General features: G+C 35.8%; 1 protein-coding gene across 1 annotated transcript in view; it reads right to left on the reverse strand.

Moving 5' to 3' along the window:
- lrp1ba (low density lipoprotein receptor-related protein 1Ba) overlaps nt 1-24,477 on the reverse strand; it is a 286,420-nt gene that overhangs the window by 79,064 nt on the left and 182,879 nt on the right. Inside the window, exons 46-60 of the mRNA XM_016292960.1 lie at nt 22,596-22,715; nt 22,086-22,214; nt 21,262-21,384; nt 19,520-19,660; nt 17,448-17,635; nt 15,615-15,824; nt 13,491-13,613; nt 8,589-8,770; nt 8,276-8,475; nt 8,007-8,195; nt 7,749-7,897; nt 7,511-7,604; nt 5,549-5,665; nt 5,336-5,455; nt 3,641-3,706 (exon numbers count right to left, since the gene is read on the reverse strand). Of these exons, the coding sequence (XP_016148446.1) occupies nt 3,641-3,706; nt 5,336-5,455; nt 5,549-5,665; nt 7,511-7,604; nt 7,749-7,897; nt 8,007-8,195; nt 8,276-8,475; nt 8,589-8,770; nt 13,491-13,613; nt 15,615-15,824; nt 17,448-17,635; nt 19,520-19,660; nt 21,262-21,384; nt 22,086-22,214; nt 22,596-22,715 (2,151 nt within the window). The remainder of the gene's footprint in view (nt 1-3,640; nt 3,707-5,335; nt 5,456-5,548; nt 5,666-7,510; nt 7,605-7,748; nt 7,898-8,006; nt 8,196-8,275; nt 8,476-8,588; nt 8,771-13,490; nt 13,614-15,614; nt 15,825-17,447; nt 17,636-19,519; nt 19,661-21,261; nt 21,385-22,085; nt 22,215-22,595; nt 22,716-24,477) is intronic.

Raw genomic sequence — 24,477 nt, forward strand, 5'->3', positions numbered from 1 at the left:
ACCAAGAGCTTGTAACACTCCAAAGAAAAAAAGGTAAAAAAATTAAAATCGCAGCATATAATTGATATATTTTATGATTTAAAAATAATATTACAAATGTAATTTATTTTAAATTAGCCTACTATCACGAAATGTAATGGCTATAACTGATCATTCAATAATTTTATATTATTTTGTCTTTATAGATTGATTCAGGTAATTAATAGTGGTGCGTGATTAAGCTTTTTTCTGGATCTTGCCACATGAAAGAAGAGTTTTTAAGTTGAAGATGTGACAATTCCAAATAAAATAAAATGAAAAATCTGCCTCAAGACCCCAGCGTTCTAGTCCAGTCCACTGCATTCAGTCTATTAATTTTCCAATGTCCATTTCTATTAAAAGTTCTAGTCCCCTTTTCATCTCAGTCAAGCTGTCAATACACTGTATCAATGTCTTCCTTGTATCTTGTGCACTAGTGGATGCGTTTCATCTTAGTATCTCTTAGGAAAAGCCCCACTTCCAAAGAGATGTGAGCAAGTTATTGATTTTTTTGAAGATGAAGCTCCACTCCGCTGATGGACATTCAGAAAGACATTTAGAGAATTTAGGGTTAAAAATCAATACATTATTATGCTGGGTAAATGTGAATATTCCATTATATCCTCTCAATGAGGTAAAGTGCATGATTGTGTTGTGAATCTAGGGAAATCCAATACATCCTCCAAAATAACAATATCGTCCAAGACCGTACACTATTCCAGCACACAGAGAGACAGAAAAAGACCTCATTGAGAACTAAAGCTTTTTCAGACTTTAAGAACATCATAATCCTCACACTTTTTTCCAATATTTAGCCATTTTTTATATTATTATTATTATTATTAGTAGTAGTAGTAGTAGTAGTATAAAAATATATAACTAAAATACAAATTATGATATAACCAAATAAGTAAAACAAATTAAAATATTATAATATATATTATATAAACTAAAACATTTACTCTGTCATAAAATATATTGAATAGTTATTGAGATTGAAATACTAATTCAATATGTAATTAATATATTTAACGAACAGTTTAATAATTAAAAATAATTTTGAAAACTTTATTATTACTACTACTACTGCTACTACTACTGATGATTATAATAATAAACAATGATAAATAATCAAACAAACATTTTAATTACTAATATTATAATAATATTTAATGATGCAATATTTATATAATTAAGTGGAATACTTTAATAATTATTTACAAATATAAAAAAATATATATATTCAAATAGTTCAACTCATTATTATAATTAGGATCACAAAATTGCAATAATTGTAATCATTTCTGAGACTTTAAGAACATAATAAACCTCACACTTCTGTCCGATACTGGACTAAATACATTTTACAATTATAAAAAAATATTATTATTATCAATATTATATAAATATAATTAAAATAATCAATTAAAATAATTAGTTAATAAAAACAAATTAGAATACTGTAATATTATAATAATTTAAAAAAAAAAGTAAAAACAAAACAAACCTAAAAATTATTTTGCCTATGTTAGAATTGCATGGGTTTGAATTTTCAGAATAAATCTGAATTAATTACTAATTACTCAATTTAAATATGTTTATTGTAAGCCATGACAGGTCTGGAAAAGTTTAATTGTATTATACTAGACAATTTTGCACTCAACTTAAAAGTATATTTCCGTGACTAGAAAAGCTTCAGTATGTTTTGAAGAACACTACTTCAGTGAAAAACTTTCTCCAAAGTCCCAAACGGCAAAATTATGTCAAACTTCAGCTTACTTACTTCCTGCAATGCACTAAACTTTCCCTGTAATGAAAGCCAGTGGGTTAGTTGCTCCCTTGTAGAGGTGGACGGTAACTGAGATTCGGTGCTGAGCAAAAATAGACAGCATTTATGAAAACTATTTTGTTTTATTATGTTGGATGGATCGATATCAAATAAAAAACTATTTACAAGACAATTTGTTACTGCGATGCCACCTAATGTACTTGACAGCCATTACAAGCTGCAGAGAGAAACATGACAAGCAATAATGTGGAGCGGCCTTCAAAGTGCTAAATGACACTGGCAAAAAGGACACACAGAGGAAGTCTTTTTGTTGAAGAGGTGAGGGCTTTGTGGCCCTATTTTAACCCAGGGTCTAAAAGGGTTGGTCCCTATTCTCTTGATGAGTAATGGGTGTGTTTTGGGTATAACGAGCAATAAACCAAGCAGAGTCTCATCTCCCATTCCCTTTTAGAGCCAGTTGCTCACGCCATGGCGGGTTCGCTATTTACATGGCGGAATTTAATTTGTCATTTTTTTAAAATTATTGTGTGCTGTTGCGTGTAATAAGCAAAGTGTTCGCGCATTGTGCACCCGCCTATAGGTGCATATTACTAACGCGCTCTTTAAATAACAAAGAAAAATATTGCGCGAGACTTTAGACCAGGTTTTTGTTGGTCAAAGGCGCAGTCTATTTCAGTTGCCTCAAAATAGCAACGCGCCAGCAATGCGCATGAACACACATCGTTTTCAGACCAGCACGCCCATGGGCGCACAAATGGGCGCAAATGCATTTGCCATTTAAACAACGTGGTGCAGGACGTGAAAATGATTATTACGTCAGGCTGAAACTAGCAGAAAACACTTGCATCGCGCCTGGCATGTATGATAGGGCCCTTAAAGACTAAAGTCAACACTAAACCATCTTGAGTATGTCAGTTGTATAATATAAAGTCCTTCGTAGCGCTACAGCCTTTTCGACCCACAAAACGCATCAAATCCAGAATACAAGCAAACAATTCTGAAAATGTATTTCATTTAAACCTTAAAATGACAAATTATATTAAAATATGTACTTTGGGAAGGAAGAAAAGTTTTACAATCTTAAAATATATTTTGAATATAATAATGGTTGATAAAGTAGCAATATAATTGTAATATAATTTCACATTTTGAAATACATGTATTCATAATTTATTCATTATTAAATTATTAAAAATACAAAATTACAATTATTACATTATATTAATTATTATACGTTTTAAAGTATCACATAATGAGCTTAACAACATGCATCATGTTAAAGTTGATAGTTAAATAAGTAAGAAGCCACAATGAGCAACTTCTAAACAATAATCACTTCCTCTGGAATAGTCCTCGATAGTTGCATGTTGTCTACAAGCCAAAGCAGCTGCTTTACAAGACACATGGAACAGTGCATGGTTAAAACAGAGAAAAAACTGAATCTGCATAATTATAGTGCACTAAATCATCCATTTTGGGCCCAATGGAGAAGACCAATTGGTTAGCTGCTCATAAAGCAAACACAATGCAACCTGACAACACTCGCCCTGAGAAAACGTTAGAGCTCGGGTGAGCGGTTTTCAGCGAAACGTCTCTTAGCTCGCTAGCACATCCTCAAAACCCCAAGATTACAGTAGGAACTCCAAGTCGTCGGTTATGAAAGATCTTTATTCATCTGCGTCAGTCCTCTGGGCAAACAGTCGGTGCAAAATTAAAGCAAATGGAATGTTTTGGGAGCTCAGACCAACAGAAATTTCTCACGCTGAATTTTAAGGAGGATATTTATGGTGATGACGAGCATGAGGTAATGCGTGGCGATGGCAAGCGACTCACCGCAGTTGGCCTCGTCCGAGCCGTCGGCGCAGTCGGGGTCCTCGTCACACACCCACAGCTTGGACATTTATATATACATAATAAATATACACAGTACACGCATATATATTATGTAAACAAAAACTTTTATTTTGGATGCGATTAATCACGAATAATCATTGCCCAGCACTAATTTTACAATATATGCTGTTTTTACTGTATTTTTGATCAAATACACTAAATGCAGCCTTGGTGAGCATAAACACACACACAAAAAATACTGTGATATCTGACTGAAAATAATAAAGGATATTTAACTGAATTTTAATGTAAGCAACAAAATAATGTATACTGTAGTCTAATATATTACAGATATACAATTTACCTACAATTTACAGATTAATTAATGTGTGTCTTTTTAAGGGAGTGGGCTGTTTTGAATATATGATATTATTGTCAAATAATAATAATAATTTTGTAGTCTTTATCCATAATACACCATACTGTGTAGTTTCTTTTACTTTTGAATTTGAGTTTAAGTTATGGCTAATACAAATTCCTGGATAACTTTTTTTTAGGTCCACCTGGATTCATTTCTAAACATTTTATGCTTCCTCTAAGCATGATTAATTCATGATAAAACAATTAAAACAAGAATGTACCCTGGTGGTCTGACCGTTGCGTGCTAAGCTAAGCCTAGACCCGAGATTCCCGGTGGTGAAGCAGCAATCCTGACCCACAGCGCTCTTCCTCCTTTGGGGGGGAGGTCTAAAGCCGGCCACTAATGCCATGCTCCATATGCGATTATCCCTGTTAAACCCTCCCTCTGTTTGGCTAATCAGTGCCCTGGGCTGAGCTCAGCTCCCCTGGAGCCGTCAGACCCCCTCAAAAGCCTCTTAGAGTTCTGGGGACCCTCTGGGTTCCGTCCCATCCAACGCTGTTAATGATTTTCCTTGATTTTTCTTTCTTTCTTTCTGATTCTCTCTCGGAGAAGACAGAAAGCTTATTTTCTTCGCTCTCCCATAAGGGCGTACCAGAACCGGGCATCTTATCAAAACCCAGCCAGATACTCGACTCTGGGGAGGAGTGAGAAATTAGGCTCCTGCTGTGGCTACAAATGGAGGATTCAGATCTGAGCGAGAGCATTAGCTTCTGCCAGTCTCCTCCTTCTGTACCGCCACCTAAAATAAGACTTGCATTTGGACTAGAATTCAAATCCCCGTCGCCACAAAGTAATGATTACTCCAGCCTGACTTCTGAAGGTGACACAAGATGGCTTCTTTGCTTCCTGGTTAGCGAGTCTACCTCGCTTTCTTTTTTTCTCATTTCACTCCTTTCTTCTCGCTGTCGGGTGTCCTAAATTCCCCTCAAGCAATTCCTTCAAAAGCGCTCTGCAGCCGAGGAATGAGAAAACGAAACAAAACTTTCGGGAATGTTTACCAGGCTCCTCGCTTGGCACTTTTCTCATCAACCGATTCAAAGTTCTCAAACATTTTGTTGAATCTGTCTGAGTTTGACCTTTGTGAGCCAATAAACACATTCATAAAGGAGGAGATTTAAATCTATTTCCGACCTCTTTTGCTCTCATTTTGGGTGCTTTTCCTCTCCTGATGGGAAATCTAGCTCAACAGAATTCTTTAAGGAACGATGAAAATGAATCAGTGTCATCTATGTCAAATCTGAGAGAGAGAAAAAATGAGTCCTAGTGTCTCTTACGGCAATCGGTTTCATCTTCACCATCTCCGCAGTCATCTTGTCCGTTACAGCGCAGGTTTATAGGGATGCACTTCTGCCGGTTAGTGCACTTAAACTGGCCAGAAAGGCAGATATATGAGTCTGAAAACAAATGCAAACAAGGATATCACTGTATGATACATCATACTGCATTACGCTTGGTCTCCATTTATCCATCTATCAATCTATAATTACCACAGTTGGCTTCATCCGAGTTGTCTCCGCAGTCATTCTCTCCATCACAGATGAAGGGAGGGAGGGCACACAAACCCGTTCCGCACTGGAACCTTCCGGGCTGACATTTAAACGCCGCTGTAAGCAGAAGAAAGAACAACTGTATGAAAACAACAGAAGAAATAAAACAAATAAATAAAAGAAACAGACAAAACAGAATGAACAAACAAAAAGAGGAAAGAAGAAAGAAAGAAAGAAAATAAATGAAAAACAGACAGAAAGGTTCAAAGACAGACAGATTAAACTAATGGAAAAGGATAGAACAAAGAACGAATTAAGAACAAGGAAATCAGCAAATGAAAGAAAGACAGATAAATGTATAAGAAAGAAAGAAAGAAATACAAGGATATACAAAGATACAAAAAATAAAGAAAATGTAAGACAGACAGAAAGACAAACAAAATGAGCAAATAATAAAGAAAGAAAGAAAGAAAGAAAGAAAGAAAGAAAAGAAGAAAAAAATATGGACAAACAAAGATTCAAAGGTAAACAGACAATGTACAAGAAAATGCAGAAATGAAAGAAGAATGATTGAGTGAATGAACAAGTAAATAAACAAATGAAAGATAAATGATTGAAAGACATACAGAATAAACAAACAAGGACAAATAAACAAAAATTAAGAGAAAAAAATAAAGATAGCAAGACAATAAATACAAACAAAATGAGCAAATAATAAAGAAAGAAAGAAAGAAAGAAAAGAAGAAAAAAATATGGACAAACAAAGATTCAAAGGTAAACAGACAATGTACAAGAAAATGCAGAAATGAAAGAAGAATGATTGAGTGAATGAACAAGTAAATAAACAAATTAAAGAGAAATGATTGAAAGACATACAGAATAAACAAACAAGGACAAATAAACAAAAATGAAGAGAAAAAAATAAAGATAGCAAGACAATAAATGAACAAACAAACAGAACAAAGTAATAACAAAGAACAAGTGAGTGAGTAAATGAGCAATTGTTCAGCTAAATGAGCAAACAATCAAAATAAAGACAGAAGAGTTGAAAGACAGAGATAAAACAAAACACAGGCAGAAAGTCAGACAGACATATTGAACAGAAAGAAAGAGCATACTATAGAAAGGTGCCTTTCTTTTTTTCCTGGAGTTTAACACAAATGTCTTTTGTTCGCTGTCAGCTTTGGCTCTATAGCATCTCAATGTGCGATAAACTGCTAGTCGAGATGACAAATACTTCACAAAACCTGATCCATTTCTGCAGCTCTTTGCAGTGAATTAGACAATTCACCTCTCAATCAAGCAAGTGCTAGCACATTACAAATGACCCATTCAAAGAAATACTTGAATATAAACTTGATGACAGACAAATCTTTATTCAAAAATAATCGCTCCATGAACCGGCGAGCAAAATTACAGGAATAAGTTGTCACAAAAAGATTTTCCTGTGCACAACTTATAGAATAAATAGCTCAAGTGTCTAAAGAATGTATTTCTTTCAGTTGAGCTTAAAGAAATCGTAATTGATCATGGAGTCATTTAAAGAAACTCAAAGTGCACAAGTGGAATATATATTGAAGTGAATTATCAGGACCAAATCTCTTAACCTAGGGAGCTTTCTTTCTGTCTACTGCAAACAAAGACACAAATCAGAAGGGATTCCAACAGAGTTTGATGTTAGCATGTTGCTAAGCTAATAGCACAACAACTCTAAATCCTTAAAACTCTAAAAATCTCAATTCAATTATTTTTGTACATTGCATTCTGTAATGGATACATTCAATGCTGCCTTCCAATTTGGCCAAACAAGATATCGTAAAAGTCATCTCACCTATGATCCCTTCTCTCTAGGTAGGCAGCTTACTAGATTTTGAGCCCTATAGACACTACAAGGCACTACAATGATGTACTTTTCACCAGCTTAACCAGTTTGGCTGACTTCCACCATGTTAGGTTACTTACGGCAATCTGCCGGCTCGTCGGATCCATCTCCGCAGTCGTCCACGGTGTCGCATTTCCACCAGAAGGGAATACACTCATCCGTACCACAGCGGAACTACACACACAGAGAAACAACCTCTTGAACAACTATTTATCGAGTAGCACACTGGATATAATTGGTAGTTGAAAGTGATGCCATGAGTAGTTGAGCTACAGCGAAACCCTTATTCTGGCTCCTGAGGTAATTATAAAGTCACACCTGACTGGCGGTGCAGTTAGACAGACAGGTTTTGTTGTCGTTCGCCAGGTAGAAGTGCGTAGGGCAAGCGCACTTGTATCCCCCACCAGGGGAAAGAAGGCATAGGTGACTGCATCCTCCATTAGTCACCTGACACTGATGCTTTGGCACTGAGGACAAACAGCAAACAATAAAAAACAAGCCCGAAACAACATGACTCTAGCACAAAAAGTAATCTGAAGACGTCTCCAAGCTGACAAGAGCTTCTCGCCGTAATACCGTCAGGCTGTCGGAGCGGATGGTAGACTTTAATGTCTCGAATAGTTTGCCAGGAGCTGAGAAGTTCTGTATGTTGGCCACCGGATGTCTTGTGCGAGCGACTGAGGGTTTTCGACTTCTGGTCGCACCAGTAGATGAAGTCCTCAAACAGTGCGAGACCCGTTACGCCACCTATGTCCTTGATTGGGACTAGAAATTGGGATTGAGAGGTCTTATTGAGGACAATTCGAAACATGACGAGATAACATTCGAGACAAGGCGAAACTTACCTTTGTGTCTTTTTGTACCATCCATATTTGAAAATAAGATATGGTTCTCGTCGGCCCAGTAGATCCTTTTGTTGATGTGGTCAATGGTCAAGGCTGAGGGAGAATGCATTTCTGTATCGATTATGACACGTGGCTTGCTGCCGTCCATGCCAATCCGTCCAATTTGGGGCTGCTCGCAACAGTCGATCCAGAAAACAAATCTAAGGCACCATGGGAATAAATGGCTTTAAATGGTGCAGTGCTTCTTACAAGTCTACTCAAAAGCAATGCGTTCTGGGATTGCGAACAATAGGCAATAATAAGCATCATTTACCCCATGAGAGTGTCGAGAGCCAGAGCGGTTGGATTTCTCAAGCCAGTCCTCAGCAGTACAGTCGGGTAGAGTCCATTAGCTTTCGCCACCTCGAGGGTCTTTCTCTCGCCGTCACACCAGTACAAGTTCTTGCCGATCCAGTCCACAGAGAGAGCACTGGGGACCGACGTCCTGTGAACCACCTGAGAAAACAGCAGTCAAGTACAGTCGATCTCTTTTGGCCGGTTATTCACACGGATTTATCCACAGCCAGTACCACAGGGAACAAATGCTTCCTAGCAGAAAAGTTCATAATGGCGAGTGTGAGATACAGCTGTGCACTTGCTGGTAGAGTCATACAAAAGTAAGGCTTTATTGTTTCTGCCAACAGTTATTGTCACGACAGGAATTTAAATGCTATTTTTTAACCAGAAACAAACAGAAATATGTTAATGTAAACATAACTGGTGGTTTGCAGGTCCACAAAAATAGCTAGCATAGCATTTTTCCAGCAAGTTTTCACTGCAAAAACTCAAACTACAACAAAAACATTTAACTACAGTCAAACTACAGCAACAACGCTCAACAACTAGTAAACATAGGATAAAGTTGGGTGTGAAGAGGCTTTCTTTCTTTGCAGTGATAGGTTCAAGGCTATGATAATCTCTAGATGTGTAGTTCTATTAGCAACCTATAAACTCTCGACTGTAAATGAAGAATTGGGGTCCTAAAACCAAGAGAACGGTGAGCTAGACTTTAAATTATTATTGCTAATTATCAGCGGGTTACATAACCGCTCATTACAGCACTTCAAACTCCCCAAAAATGGCAAGAAAAGTTCCCAAAAGAAGTAGTTTTAAAAAACGCACTTACATTTACAACATTTCACTGCTCATTCTGATCACAGAAACTGCCTGTTTGGCATAAACAATACTCTTTCCAGCTGGCGGATAATCCAGTGCTTTTAATCATTTTCGCTCTTGGTTGCTGGTGCCCCCTGCCTAGCGCTTTAAGAGTAAGAGTAACATTCTGCAAACTGATGAACATTAAAGACATTTTGCCTCAGACTGGGCCGTACCATCAGCGCTAATTAAAACTAGCCTAGCCATGATGAATTTCGACATCACAGGTTTTCTAGATGCTGTGCTCACCGGGGAAAGTAGCATCTTCAGTTAAATGGTACAGAACCACAGGGTGGGGATACACCACGGGGTGAAAGTGTAAAAAAAATATGAACTGGGCAAGCAAATCAATAGCAACAAAATGTGGCAAATTCAATTACTAAGTCAGTTAAGTCAAAATAACTCATTGCACGCAAAACATACACAAAGTGCACACATTTTGATTTGTGCCGAATAGGGGAGGTGCATGAGCCTACATTTATTTCTTTAGTGCATTTTCCAAATTTTGCTTTAAATAAACTAATTTAGGCTTGTTGTTTACAATAATAAATGTCACTATAATTGATGCTTGTTTTACTACTTATATTTTGCATTCCTGTTCTGAATACAGTTCAATGTAAAGGTTTTGTTGTAAAGTGAAAGATATTACAATACATGTTTATACTCTTTATTATGTTAGTAAACATTTTATTTACTGGTATTTTACATTATTTTTGACTGTAAAAATATATATAACGCTACATATCTATGCTTCTTTTACTCTTAACAATGTAATCTAAACCAGGAAATTTGAAAACTAAGGAATGCAAAACAGGTAATGCTGCAAACATGCCCAAACAATGAGTTGCATGGCACAATTCGCGATAATTTACATAATATACATTTATGCTTAATTAACATAAAAAGGATGTGTGATTGCGTAGAAAAAATTGTCAACGACCCTAAAATACTCACAACACTGAGATCAAACTGATCTTGTGGGAAAAAATATTTAAATAAATTGCGTTTCCAGATTGCCCCCAATGGTCGAAACTTGTACTGCTACTACAGTATTTTCATGCGAAGTGACAGGCACATCATACTGAATATTCATAACGCCTGTGAAACAGTGCTAAAAACCACAACACTTCAAATCTCTCTAGACGTCTCTAGCGAATCTGGCTCATTTGCAATCATTCAAAGCATTTACCAAGAGCATTTTTACCTTTACCACATTTTTTACTTCCTTGCCTTTACAGAAGCTCTACCTCTCCCTCTCTCTCTTTTCTCTGTACTATAGCACACTACCATAAATCAGTTCAAGATCCAGAGTTCAATCAAGTTTAATGAGCCATTATGGCTCGATATTAAACATAACGAGCTCTGGCGGCCCAGCAGGGCAAGGCTGGCACACTATGCCCGTTTTCCGCCCCGAGTAATATACACAAGGGCATTGATGGAGAGGAGTATGAAGACAGACAGCCTCACACACACACTGCGTGGTCTATCATTTCAACCCCAGCTCATTTCATACCAGAAATACCAATTATTCTCAGAAAAAAAGCTTTTATTATTTGTTGGAGTGATGTAACTATGTCAGCTTTCCCCCATTGGAATCCATCAATTACGCAATAAAAATGGCCCCTGTACAGAGGTGACGTGAATCAAATTTACCCAGGGGCAGAGGGTATTTGCATATGTCAATCTGGACATTTCAAGAGTAATTCAACGTAAACACACACACAAACACACTCGCAAATGTACCTTGAGGTCACTTCCATTCAGGCGCATTCTGTTTATAGGAATTTAAATGCTATTTTTTAACCAGAAACAAACAGAAATATGTTCATGTAAACATAACTGGTGGTTTGCAGGTCCACAAAAATAGCTAGCATAGCATTTTTCCAGCAAGTTTTCACTGCAAAAACTCAAACTACAACAAAAACATTTAACTACAGTCAAACTACAGCAACAACGCTCAACAACTAGTAAACATAGGATAAAGTTGGGTGTGAAGAGGCTTTCTTTCTTTGCAGTGATAGGTTCAAGGCTATGATAATCTCTAGATGTGTAGTTCTATTAGCAACCTATAAACTCTCGACTGTAAATGAAGAATTGGGGTCCTAAAACCAAGAGAACGGTGAGCTAGACTTTAAATTATTATTGCTAATTATCAGCGGGTTACATAACCGCTCATTACAGCACTTCAAACTCCCCAAAAATGGCAAGAAAAGTTCCCAAAAGAAGTAGTTTTAAAAAACGCACTTACATTTACAACATTTCACTGCTCATTCTGATCACAGAAACTGCCTGTTTGGCATAAACAATACTCTTTCCAGCTGGCGGATAATCCAGTGCTTTTAATCATTTTCGCTCTTGGTTGCTGGTGCCCCCTGCCTAGCGCTTTAAGAGTAAGAGTAACATTCTGCAAACTGATGAACATTAAAGACATTTTGCCTCAGACTGGGCCGTACCATCAGCGCTAATTAAAACTAGCCTAGCCATGATGAATTTCGACATCACAGGTTTTCTAGATGCTGTGCTCACCGGGGAAAGTAGCATCTTCAGTTAAATGGTACAGAACCACAGGGTGGGGATACACCACGGGGTGAAAGTGTAAAAAAAATATGAACTGGGCAAGCAAATCAATAGCAACAAAATGTGGCAAATTCAATTACTAAGTCAGTTAAGTCAAAATAACTCATTGCACGCAAAACATACACAAAGTGCACACATTTTGATTTGTGCCGAATAGGGGAGGTGCATGAGCCTACATTTATTTCTTTAGTGCATTTTCCAAATTTTGCTTTAAATAAACTAATTTAGGCTTGTTGTTTACAATAATAAATGTCACTATAATTGATGCTTGTTTTACTACTTATATTTTGCATTCCTGTTCTGAATACAGTTCAATGTAAAGGTTTTGTTGTAAAGTGAAATATATTACAATACATGTTTATACTCTTTATTATGTTAGTAAACATTTTATTTACTGGTATTTTACATTATTTTTGACTGTAAAAAATATATATAACGCTACATATCTATGCTTCTTTTACTCTTAACAATGTAATCTAAACCAGGAAATTTGAAAACTAAGGAATGCAAAACAGGTAATGCTGCAAACATGCCCAAACAATGAGTTGCATGGCACAATTCGCGATAATTTACATAATATACATTTATGCTTAATTAACATAAAAAGGATGTGTGATTGCGTAGAAAAAATTGTCAACGACCCTAAAATACTCACAACACTGAGATCAAACTGATCTTGTGGGAAAAAATATTTAAATAAATTGCGTTTCCAGATTGCCCCCAATGGTCGAAACTTGTACTGCTACTACAGTATTTTCATGCGAAGTGACAGGCACATCATACTGAATATTCATAACGCCTGTGAAACAGTGCTAAAAACCACAACACTTCAAATCTCTCTAGACGTCTCTAGCGAATCTGGCTCATTTGCAATCATTCAAAGCATTTACCAAGAGCATTTTTACCTTTACCACATTTTTTACTTCCTTGCCTTTACAGAAGCTCTACCTCTCCCTCTCTCTCTTTTCTCTGTACTATAGCACACTACCATAAATCAGTTCAAGATCCAGAGTTCAATCAAGTTTAATGAGCCATTATGGCTCGATATTAAACATAACGAGCTCTGGCGGCCCAGCAGGGCAAGGCTGGCACACTATGCCCGTTTTCCGCCCCGAGTAATATACACAAGGGCATTGATGGAGAGGAGTATGAAGACAGACAGCCTCACACACACACTGCGTGGTCTATCATTTCAACCCCAGCTCATTTCATACCAGAAATACCAATTATTCTCAGAAAAAAAGCTTTTATTATTTGTTGGAGTGATGTAACTATGTCAGCTTTCCCCCATTGGAATCCATCAATTACGCAATAAAAATGGCCCCTGTACAGAGGTGACGTGAATCAAATTTACCCAGGGGCAGAGGGTATTTGCATATGTCAATCTGGACATTTCAAGAGTAATTCAACGTAAACACACACACAAACACACTCGCAAATGTACCTTGAGGTCACTTCCATTCAGGCGCATTCTGTTTATTCTGCGTCCGCTGGGCCTGCTAGTGTCAATCCAATAGATCAACTCCTTCCTGTAGTCAAAGTCTAGAGAGATGACATTACTGAGTCCCTGCAGAGAAAAAGACAAAGAGAGAGAGAGACAGGCAAACGTGAGATTGACAGATGAGCTTTTAAAAGGAAAGGAAAGTCAGAGGATTTTTTTTAAACAGTGGATAAATTCTCATTTTTCACTTCACCTGAAAAATAATATTTCTAATATCGAGATCTATTAGACCAATCGTTTCTAACACAAACTAAAAGGTTTTTGCAGATTTTTTTTTGTTATAATACTTTTAATAATAATAATAACTATTATTATTATTATTATTAACTAAAATTAAACGAAAACAAAAATGAGAAATGTTGCTTCAGGGAAGAAAAAAGTGATTAAAGTACTAAAATTACTAAAACGGAAATACAAGTATATTACATTATATATAACTATAAACTATATTCAACACTTTTAAATATTTCCACTTTTTCCCTTTTCTTTCCACCAGTTTTTACTAAAAAAAAACTTTAAAGTATTAAATTATTTCAACCTTAAGTAATTTATTACTCAATTCAAAATAAAAAAAAATAAAATAAAAGTTTCTTTGTTTCGGAGGCAAATGTTTTTAGGTTTTCAAATTATTTTACTTCTATTTCAGTACATGAAAATTTATTTTTATCATTATCGTGTTTGCATGCTTATTTCTAATATAATGCTATTGATAAATATAAAAAAAACAAACAAACAAAAAGTATAAAGAGGACAGGATTGTGGCCAGAATTTGTTGCGAGCCAGATTCGAACTTCCTTTGCCACCATGAGTATTTATCTGATAGTCCAAATCTTCAGCAGCTATCAACCATTAATGAAAGTGAATATTTTGGTATTTTCAAATCAATTCAAACCATTTAATTTAAGCAAATGGAAGAATTTGGATGGTATGAGCATTGAGTCCAAAAAAAATAATAATGAAAAAAAAAAAAGCCAAACATCAAAACATGCATCTTTTATAGTCACCTTGCTACGTGTACTGCGTTAGGCTAACCGAGACTTGTCATTTGCACTTATATATTGTTGCTGTTTTGTTAGTTTCGACTGCTTTTATTGTCCTCATTTGTAAGTCGCTTTGGATAAAAGTGTCTGCTAAATGACTAAATGTACATATCAATTGTTCACTATACAATATTATGGTAACAGGGTTCATATTTTAAGACACTAAAAAGATAAAGCAGTAAAACTTTAGACTGCTTTCTTTAGACAAAGCATATTTAAAACATTAAAAATATTTTAAAATACTATATAATTATGTGTACATTTCAATGATATTATATTTCTTAAAAATAAATTAGCGATTGTTCTTAAAACATTTTCAAGGTAACAGGGTTGATATTTTAAGATGCTTTCAAAAGTAAATCAATAGAATGTAGGAGACTATGTATGTCTTTGATGAGTTTGCTTTGTGAAAGAATTATGTCACTATTATTAAATATTATTTTATTATTTATAGAATAGATAATTAATGGAAAATGGACAAAATATATATATATATATATATATATATATATATATATATAATGGTAACAGGGTTGGCACAGTCTTTCTTAATGCAGTCAACTGAAATGGGAAAAACTAAATAAATAAAATAAAAACGTCTGTATTAACACATATAACCTATTTTGTAGAACGAGTCATATGGTACATGTCCAGAAAACATGGTATTACCATAGTACCGTGTTAAAAAGGCAATCACAATGCAGTGGTGGTCTTCGGCAGATTTTATTAGCAGCTTCTTTGCATGTCAGTGGTGTTTCAAGTGAACACTAAATGAGAGAATATGAAAGTGTCTTTCTTTTATACAGTAAATAACTGCAGGCAGACACCATATGTCACACCTGGATCTGTTCTTAGCCAATCAAAGCTCATCTCCAGCTGAAGAACTAATTGTCTTCAACCTCCTGTTGCTTTCCTCTAAATATAAGTCACAACAAGGCTCAGTATGAGTGTTCTCGCCTGTGTGTGGTGTTTCTGGGCAAGTGTGATAGCAATGTCATTGTGAGGGTCCACAGGAGCTCATTCAAACCTCAGCCACTGAACAGAGCAGAGTACCTGAGAGAGACCTGCAGCTGTGCGGGTTACTGGCGGGACGCTGATACCCGTCAGCACACAGGCAGTGAAAAGACCCGTAGGTGTTGATGCACTGGTGACTGCAGGGAAAGTTTTCGGAACATTCGTCCACGTCAATGCAAGTCCTGCCGTCGTTTTTCAGATGAAACCCCGGCCAGCACGAACACTAGAGAAGAAAGTACAAAACAAAGATCTGTGTGTGAATCTCGCAGAAATCTGCCAAGAACATGTATGGGTTATTTCACCACAAAATTAAAATAAATTAATATGTAACTATATATAACATTTATTATGTTTTTCAATATATTTCATTAAAATTATTTATTAATATTTCAGTTATGTTGTATTATTTAACATAGTCTTGTTATAAATATATGCTTGGGTAAAATATAACCCAAGCATTTTCTCATGAGATCCACCACAATAATAATACATGTAATCAGTGTAATAATAATAATAATATAAAAAAATAAGGTTGTTATATATTTTAAATGTCATACAATGCAAATTAAAAAAAAAATTTTTTTATAATAATAATAATTATTATTATTATTAATAATAATATAATATAAAAATATTATATTTTTATTATAAATATAATACATATAATATAATATAAAAATGTTATTTGTAAAAAAAAATATATAATAAAAAAAAAACATTATGACCATTAAGACGTTTTGCATTGCAATTTATTTATTTTAGTTTGTAATATAATATAATATAATATAATATAATATAATATAATATAATAACTGAAAAATAAACTGCAATGCAAAAAGCCTTAATGGTTATTAAAAATATGCATAATTTAAAATGTCTTAATTTATTCATATAAAATAATATTTATAACTAATTAAATAATTTTAGATCATTTCTTAATAAAATTTTATTTTAATCAAATATTGGCTGAAATGTCACTATGGGAAGGAAACAAACAAACGTACAAATAAATAAATAAATGGAATGTACTATAAATGTTATATAATGCAAAACATTATTATATTATATTATATTACAAACAAAAAAAATTAATTGCAATGCAAAAAGTCTTAATGGTCATTAAATGTGGAAAATGTTTTTTTGTTTTTTTTACAAATAACATTTTTATTTGTAACTGTATTTTAATAATTTAGCAATTTCTTAATCAAATCTTCTATTTGACTTTTAGGTGAAATATGACCATGGCAAATGTATATACAGTTCACATTAATACTAATGAGAGACTAATGGACAGGAAGTGAGCAGTGAAATAAAACAATGTTTACAACGTTTCTAGACCATTAGTTTAGTCATTCATTAAAACTATGCTTTAGATTTTAATTGCGCGGTAACAAAAGCTAAAACAAGCAAGAGAAACAAAGTTCTAGTAAGTCTGGAGCCGCCGTGTCCTTGACTGCTTGTTTTTAAAGTCAGTGTGGCTGTCAAAGGACCGGCCCAGTATTCTGAGACATCTGCCAAATGAAGCTGTTCGATCTGCCACTCTCTGTGTGTGTGTGTGTGTGTGTGTGCCATTCTCCCAATAAAAACACACTCTGTTTGTGTGCATGTCTGCCTTACATGTCATTCCCCTGCTGTTCACTATGTTTCCCGATATTGTCGTAGCAGCTAAAGCCTGCTAATGAGGTTTAGTGAAGATTTGTTGGGAAAACAAAAACATTCTTTCGTTTGTAGGCCGTAGGTTCATGTGTGGATGTCTTTAGCGTGGAACGGAACTTGAGTTGAACCAGACGCTTAATTCGTAAAAAGAAACAATGTGACAACGTGAAAAATGTGCATTCGTACACACCTTGTATCCCACAGGTAGGTCTTGACAGTCCTGGGTACAGCCGCTGACTTTGCGGTTCAAACACTCGTTAACGTGGCAGTTCCTCTCGTCAGATCGGTCCCCGCAGTCGTCGTGCTGATTACACACGCTTCCCAGTGGAACGCAGCGGCCGTTTGCGCACATGAAAACTGACCCGTTGCACAAACTTTCTAAAACATGGAGCAGCGAGAAAAAAAAGGGGAGACAGAAATCAACAAAACCGTCAGATGAGAAACACAGAACTCAAGTGGTCGCTAGGGTGCTCCTGACAGACCCTAGCATGTTTCTATGCCCTACCAACAGTTGCTATATGGTTGCTAGGGTGTTCTGAGTGCTTTTTAGCATATGGCTATGCATACATTGCTATGCCGCTGAGTATTCTGGAAGGTTTTCACCACATTCCGATGTGGTTGCTAGGGTGTCCTAGGTTGTTTCTATCATGTTGCTATGTGGTTGCCAGTATTTTCTGGGTGGTATGTAGCACACCATTATGTGGTTGCTAGGTTGTTCCGTGTGGTTTTAACACTTTGTAATTTGGTAGCTAGGGTGTTTTGTGTAGTTTGAGTACGTTGCTTTGCAGTTGCCAGTGTGTTCTGTATGGTTTCAACACTTAGTTATGCAGTTGCTAGGGTGTTCTCTGTGGTTTAATCACATTGCTATGTGGTTGCTAGAGTGTTTTTGTGGAGTTTTAACATTGTTATGCAGTTGTTAGGCTGTTCTGTGTAGCTTTAACATTGTTATGCAGTTGCTAGTCTATTCTCTGTGGTTTAATCACGTTGCTATGTGGTTGCTAGAGTGTTTTGTGGAGTTTTAACATTGTTATGAAGTTGCTAGGCTGTTCTGTGTAGTTTAAGCACATTGCTACACTATATGGTTGTTGCAGTGTTTTGGGTGGTTTTTATCATGTTGCTGTGTAGCTGCTAGTATTGTCTGGGTGATGTTTAGCATGTTGTATTGTGGTTGTCTGGCTGTGTAGTTTTAGCATGTCGCTAGGGTGTTCTTGGTGTTTATGTAGTTGCTAGGCTGTTCTGTGTTCTTTGTGATGCCATCTGGATGCTAGGGTGTTCTAAGTGCTTAGCATGTTGCTATGCCATCACTACTATGTTCTGAGTGGATGTTAGCATGTTGATGTGCTATTCTTGGTAGTTTTTAACACTATGCTATATGGTTACTAAGTGATATGGTTGCTTTTTAGAATGTTGCTGTGCAGTTGCTAGGGTTTGTTTGTGTTGTTTTTAGAATGTTGCTATGTGGCTGAGGTTGCTAGGGTGTTCTGGGTGGTTTTTAGCATGTTGTTATTAAAATGCAATAGTGTTCTAAATGCTTTTTAGCGTATTGCCTTGCGTCACTATGTTGATCAGAGTGTTTTTTAACACATTGCTATGTGGTTGCTAGGGTGTTCTGAGTGCGTCTTAGCACTTTGGTGTTCTAAATGTTTTTTTTAGTATGCCACTATCATGTTCTTGGTGGTTTTATATATGGTGCTTTAAGGTTGCTAGGGTGTTCTGAGTGCTTCTTTACACGCTGGTATGCAGTCTTTGTGGTTTTAGCATTTTGTATGTGTTTCTAGGGTCTTCTGAGTGCCTTTTACATACTTGCTAGTGTGTTATGGGCACTTGGCATGCTTGCTATGGTGTTCTAGGTGGTTTTTGGAACTTTGCTATGCAGTTGCTATGTGTTCTGGTTGGTTGCTAGAGTGTTGCTTACTGGTCCAAGTCAAAAGAGCCTTATTAGTGTTTTAAAGTTGTACTGTAAACATCTGAACTGAATTTCCCCTCAGAAATATAAACATAAAACTGTTGCTTTTAATGAGCTTGGCTGAGAAAAGTAATGGCATCTGTTAACATTAATGGCATATGGTTTGCCCTGAAACCAAAAATTGAAGAACAGAGGCACAGCAGTTTCATCAGCCCCTCTTTGCCCAGCTCAGGTGGTACTGGCAGGGGTACAGGACAGAAACGGGGAAGACCAGGTGTTCTGACAAATCCCATATTGGAGCGGAACCTGGGAACCTGTCAGTCAAATGGGGTGCATGACACATGAGCGGGACTCGCCTGCAGCGGAACACTTTGGGTTGAGTGGCAGCTCGTCTGATTGGTCCAGACAGTCGGGGAAGCCGTCACACTCCCATTGGGCTCTCAATAAACACCTCCCATCTGCACAGCGGAACTCCTCCTCTTTGCATAAACGATATTCTGGAGAGAAGAAGAGAGAGAAAGCGTATGACAGGACGATAACTTAAACAACGGGGCAAAAAGTTAAAGCTGTCACTGTTTCAAATAGGTATGCATGATATTTCAGTCGCCATTATTATTGAGATAAAGTTTAAACAAGAAATATAGTTACTGTAATATATAAATTTGCAATTGTGAGATATGATGCCACAAAAAAAATTCACATTATGAGAAATATACTGCAAGACAAAGTCATTTTGTGATATAAAGTCACAATGGGAGACAAAGTTGCAAATGGTGATAAAAAACCAGCATAAGTTCTGTCATAAGTTATGCATACAGCATTGCAAGATATAGAGTCATATTTCCAAAATAACTGTAATTGCAAAAAGTCACATTGAGAGAAATAAAATTACATTTTATGATATAAAAAGTCAAAATGGCAGACAAAGTCACAAATTGTGAGAAATAGTCATAATACAAGATATATAAGACAATGCATTAAAAAAAAAAATCGCAATTACGAGAAACACATCGTAAAGTCATATTCTGAAATATAAAGTCACAACTGGGACATATAAATTTGCAATTACAAAAAAAGTGCAATTATTATTGTCAGAAATAACTTGTGCATAACAGCATTGCACGATATTGTCAAAAAAACAAAAAACAAATTGCAATTGTGATAAATTAAAGTTACCTTTGAGAGACAAATTGTGAGAAATAGTCACATTGTGAGATATAAAATCACACTGCGAGATAAAAAAACAAAAATCACAATTGCGATAAATACTTAATCATAAAAAAGCCAAATTTTTTCATATAATGTCACAAATGGGACATATAAAGTCACAATTATGAGAAAAAAAAATCACAATTGTGAAAATAGTCACACTGAGAGATATATATATATATATACACAAATTAAGTCAATGATGACATATGACCTCAGTTAGAGAAAAAAGTGTCAATTACGAAAAAAGTCATATTGTGAGATATAAAGTCACAAATTGGACAAAGTTGCAATTCTTAGAAAAAAGGCACAATTATTATTGTCAAAAATAATACTTTTTACATAAAGACAAAAAACCCATAGAAATGTTGCATTTTGGCATTTCTTTAATGTTAATTAAACACATTTTCACTTCACTTTACTCACTTAAATTTATGCTGATTTTAAAATGAAAAAAAAACAGTACTCAATTACAGTACACTTTCAAAATTAAATTTATATAAATTAAATTTATTTATTTCATTGTATGCAACTTAATTTATGCAAAAATGCTTAGTTTCTAATTGTTTTTCTTTTCGATTTTGTGGTAAAATGCGTCCAGACAGGTTTGTGAGAATCATCATCTCATAGATCAGATCAGAGAGATCTCATAGATCAAAAAAAATAAATAAAAAATGTAGCCTATATTTCCATCTATTATTCTGAGCAAGTGTGTTTATTCTTAGATCAGAGGAATGGGACAGTGAGTTGTGCATGCTGCAACCGCTTCCAACCGCTGAAACGTCCAATTAATGTTGTGCCAACACAATTACAACCCATTTTAAACAGGCCACAAAGGGACGGTCATTTTCAACAGAAAGTAATGAATCGAGAAACCGGAGTTGCTCACCGCATTCTAGAGACTCGTCAGAACCATCTCCGCAGTCGTCGTCATGGTCGCACACGAAACGCCGCGGGACGCAGTTCTGGTTCCGGCACTGGAACGTGCTCTCGGTGCACGTGTTGTTCGGAGCTTATTAAAGAGAAGAACAGGAACAAACAGGACGTTAGGTATGTGTTAGGATAAAAGGAGCATCACATAATAGACACCTGAGACTTTTCTCAAATTCCCAATTATTTTGGTTGTGGGTCTGAAAATTCAGGGACAGCAGATAAAAAGAACATCTTTTGGATACATTTGGCACCTTATTACCCAACAGTGGTGTTAATTAGTGTTCATTGTTCCAGATAGATGGATGGACGGACAGACGAGTGAGTGAGTGAGTGAGTGAGTGAATGACTACCATTAAAATGGCTGTTTTTATTTATTTTCATTTCATTTTAGCAAAACTGTAAAATTATGAAAAACGTATGACCTAAAATAAAATAAAATAAAACAATAGAATAAATGAAATGCCTGGATTGATTGAGTTACTGATTGAAAAATAGTAAAATAATGAAAACAATGTATGACCTAAAAAAATAAATAAAAATAAAAACAATGAATGACCTACAATTAAAAAAGAAAGAAAGAAAGAAAACCAATTTCTAGCATTTAAACAAACATGAGTAACATGAATCCAGCCAAACTTTTGACTGATGCATTCATTTACTAGCTTCAGTACTATTGAGAAAAGTAGCTATTATGTTACTACACTGCGGTTTGAGGTGAGAAGAGGAAATGTTTGAGGAAGTTGCTGGTTTTGTGAAAGGAAATATCATGGTTGAAGTTACCACAGCCAGCTACTGCCAGTTCATCGCTACCATCGGGACAATCTCTCTCCCCATCACATAACCAGTTCCTGGGTACACAAGCGTACGATCCTGGGCAACTAAACAAACCGGGCATACATGTTGCCGAACCTGCCAAGAAAAAGAGTCAGAAAGAGAGAGACTAAGCACCGCAGTCTCAAGTCAACATACTGCACGGTGTCATTCATTTCAATTGTCATTCATTTGTGTAAAAAAAAACTTTCTCAAAGTAATTGAAAGAGTTTAAGCACGGTCTTGAGAACTTGTTTAACAATCTGCTTGTGTTTGACCTTTGCGAAACCTGAGTTTTAAAAAAATATATTCTTCCAGAGACCATTTGTTAGGAGCACAGCATGGCCATAAATTCGCGACTATGATGAAACCGCAGGCCAATTTTTCTTCCCACCTCTTTCGTGTTGATTTATATCCTTCCTCTCAGAGGAAGTCTTTCACTGTGTGGCCTAAATGCAAATACGTGCTTCAGAGTTTTACCGCAAATTTCCTCGCTTTCATCCAATCCGTCACCACAGTCGTCCTCCCCGTCACAGAGCCACTGTTTGGCGATGCACTTGTTTTTCGAGCAGGCGAACTGATTCCAAAGGCACGATGAATCTAGAGGCAAAAAGATTGAACTTTGAAAACAAACCCAAGGGAGGCCATACTGACATTTAAAGAAGCGGGAGAAACAAAAATGATTATTCTTTCATCATTTATGTTGTTTTAAACCACTTTGGCATAATAAGCAAAATGAAAGTGTAAACATCTATGAATACATTTTAACAGTTATAAGTTTGCCTTTGAAAGCCAAATTGAGTGCAATATCTGAAGAAGGTGGCCTCTAAAAGCCCCCTTCGCCCTTGTTGGGATTAAAGATTCAACATTGGAAGGCGATCCTGCTAGCAAGCACTTTTAAAGTAATTGTCCACTTGCATACGCATGCGAGCCACGGGAGGTGCGAGCAAATATTCCCCTATCAGCAGTCTGAAAGTTTGCGTTTGCCATTGATTTTGTGATATCTCGGCAAAGCCACCGGAGGCTGGGACAGAGAGACCAAGGTCACCGAGAGAAAGGTTTTAAAAAGTGACACCAAAAGGACTGAAGACAAACGAAAGCAAAGAGGATGAATAGGTAAATGAGGGTCGTTCTTCAAAACCTGCCTTAAGTGAAGTTTCAAAAGAACAAATAACCAAAATGAAAGGTGAAAAAGCACCAGCACATTCGTCAATATCAAGGACATGGAAACAAACCAGTATTACTTCTGATTTTGGGTCAGTGACTATGAGGTCGCAGCGCTGTCCAGAGTTGTGCTGGCTACACAGGAGCTTCACTCACAGATCAGAGTTCTTGTTCAGAATAAGACGCTTTGAAGCGGAACCAAAAGGATTCCCGGCATGACAGAAGCAAAGCAAAGATTGCTCGCAGCAGGAAAGCAGCACTTCCTAGAACTTCCTACCCTACAGTTCTGCTCACTTTAGAGGTACATCACAAAGTTTGAGATGGAGAGAAACATGAATACGTTAGATTAATAATGATACATTATAGCAAGATATGGATGGAATAAACATATTTTAAAGTTATAAAACTTTCAAGAATATCGTAAAATTCATCTAAACTTTTCATCTAAACAATTCTAAGATATTGAAGTGTGTTGGTTTATGCAGAAATTAACTACAACTTTCGTATTTCGCAATGTAATTGTTACCATTTCCACCTCAATAAATAAATAAATAAAATAAATAAATAAAAAGGCCATTTTGAGACAATGATTAAATGATAGAATTCACTGCAAGATATAAAGTCACATTTGCCAAATATAAAGTCACAATTATAAAATAACTAAGTCAAATTGTGAAATATAAAGTTACTTTTCTTGGTATAAAGTCACCATGGGAGATATAAAGTCACAAACTTGCTATAACAAAAAATAAAAGTCACATTTTGGGATATAAATTTGCAAATTGTGAGAGATTAAGTCAGTTACGTGAAATTAAGTCATATTGCGAGATATAAAGCAGCATTGTAAGGTGTATAGAGTATATACACTGAAATATAGAAGCAATTCTGGAAAAATGTTTTGCGATATTGAGAAATAAAGTCACATTGTGAGACTTAAATTCACCATGGAAGACATAAATGAGTGAAATTGTGAGAAACAAAGTCATTATGAGAAATAGTTGCAAAATAAGGTATAAGAAAGCACCGCAAGACACATTTTGGGATAAAAAGTCACCATGGGAGATTTCAATTTCAAGAAATAATTATGTGAAATAAAGTAACATTGAGACATACAATGTAGCATTCCAAAAATTCTGAAAGTATATTACAAGAAAAAAAAAAAAAGTCACATTTTGAAATACACAATCACAAATGGGAC

The sequence above is a fragment of the Sinocyclocheilus grahami genome, unplaced genomic scaffold (genome assembly GCF_001515645.1).
Source record: "Sinocyclocheilus grahami isolate Dianchi unplaced genomic scaffold, SAMN03320097.WGS_v1.1 scaffold295.1, whole genome shotgun sequence".
NCBI classification, from domain to species: Eukaryota; Metazoa; Chordata; class Actinopteri; order Cypriniformes; family Cyprinidae; genus Sinocyclocheilus; species Sinocyclocheilus grahami.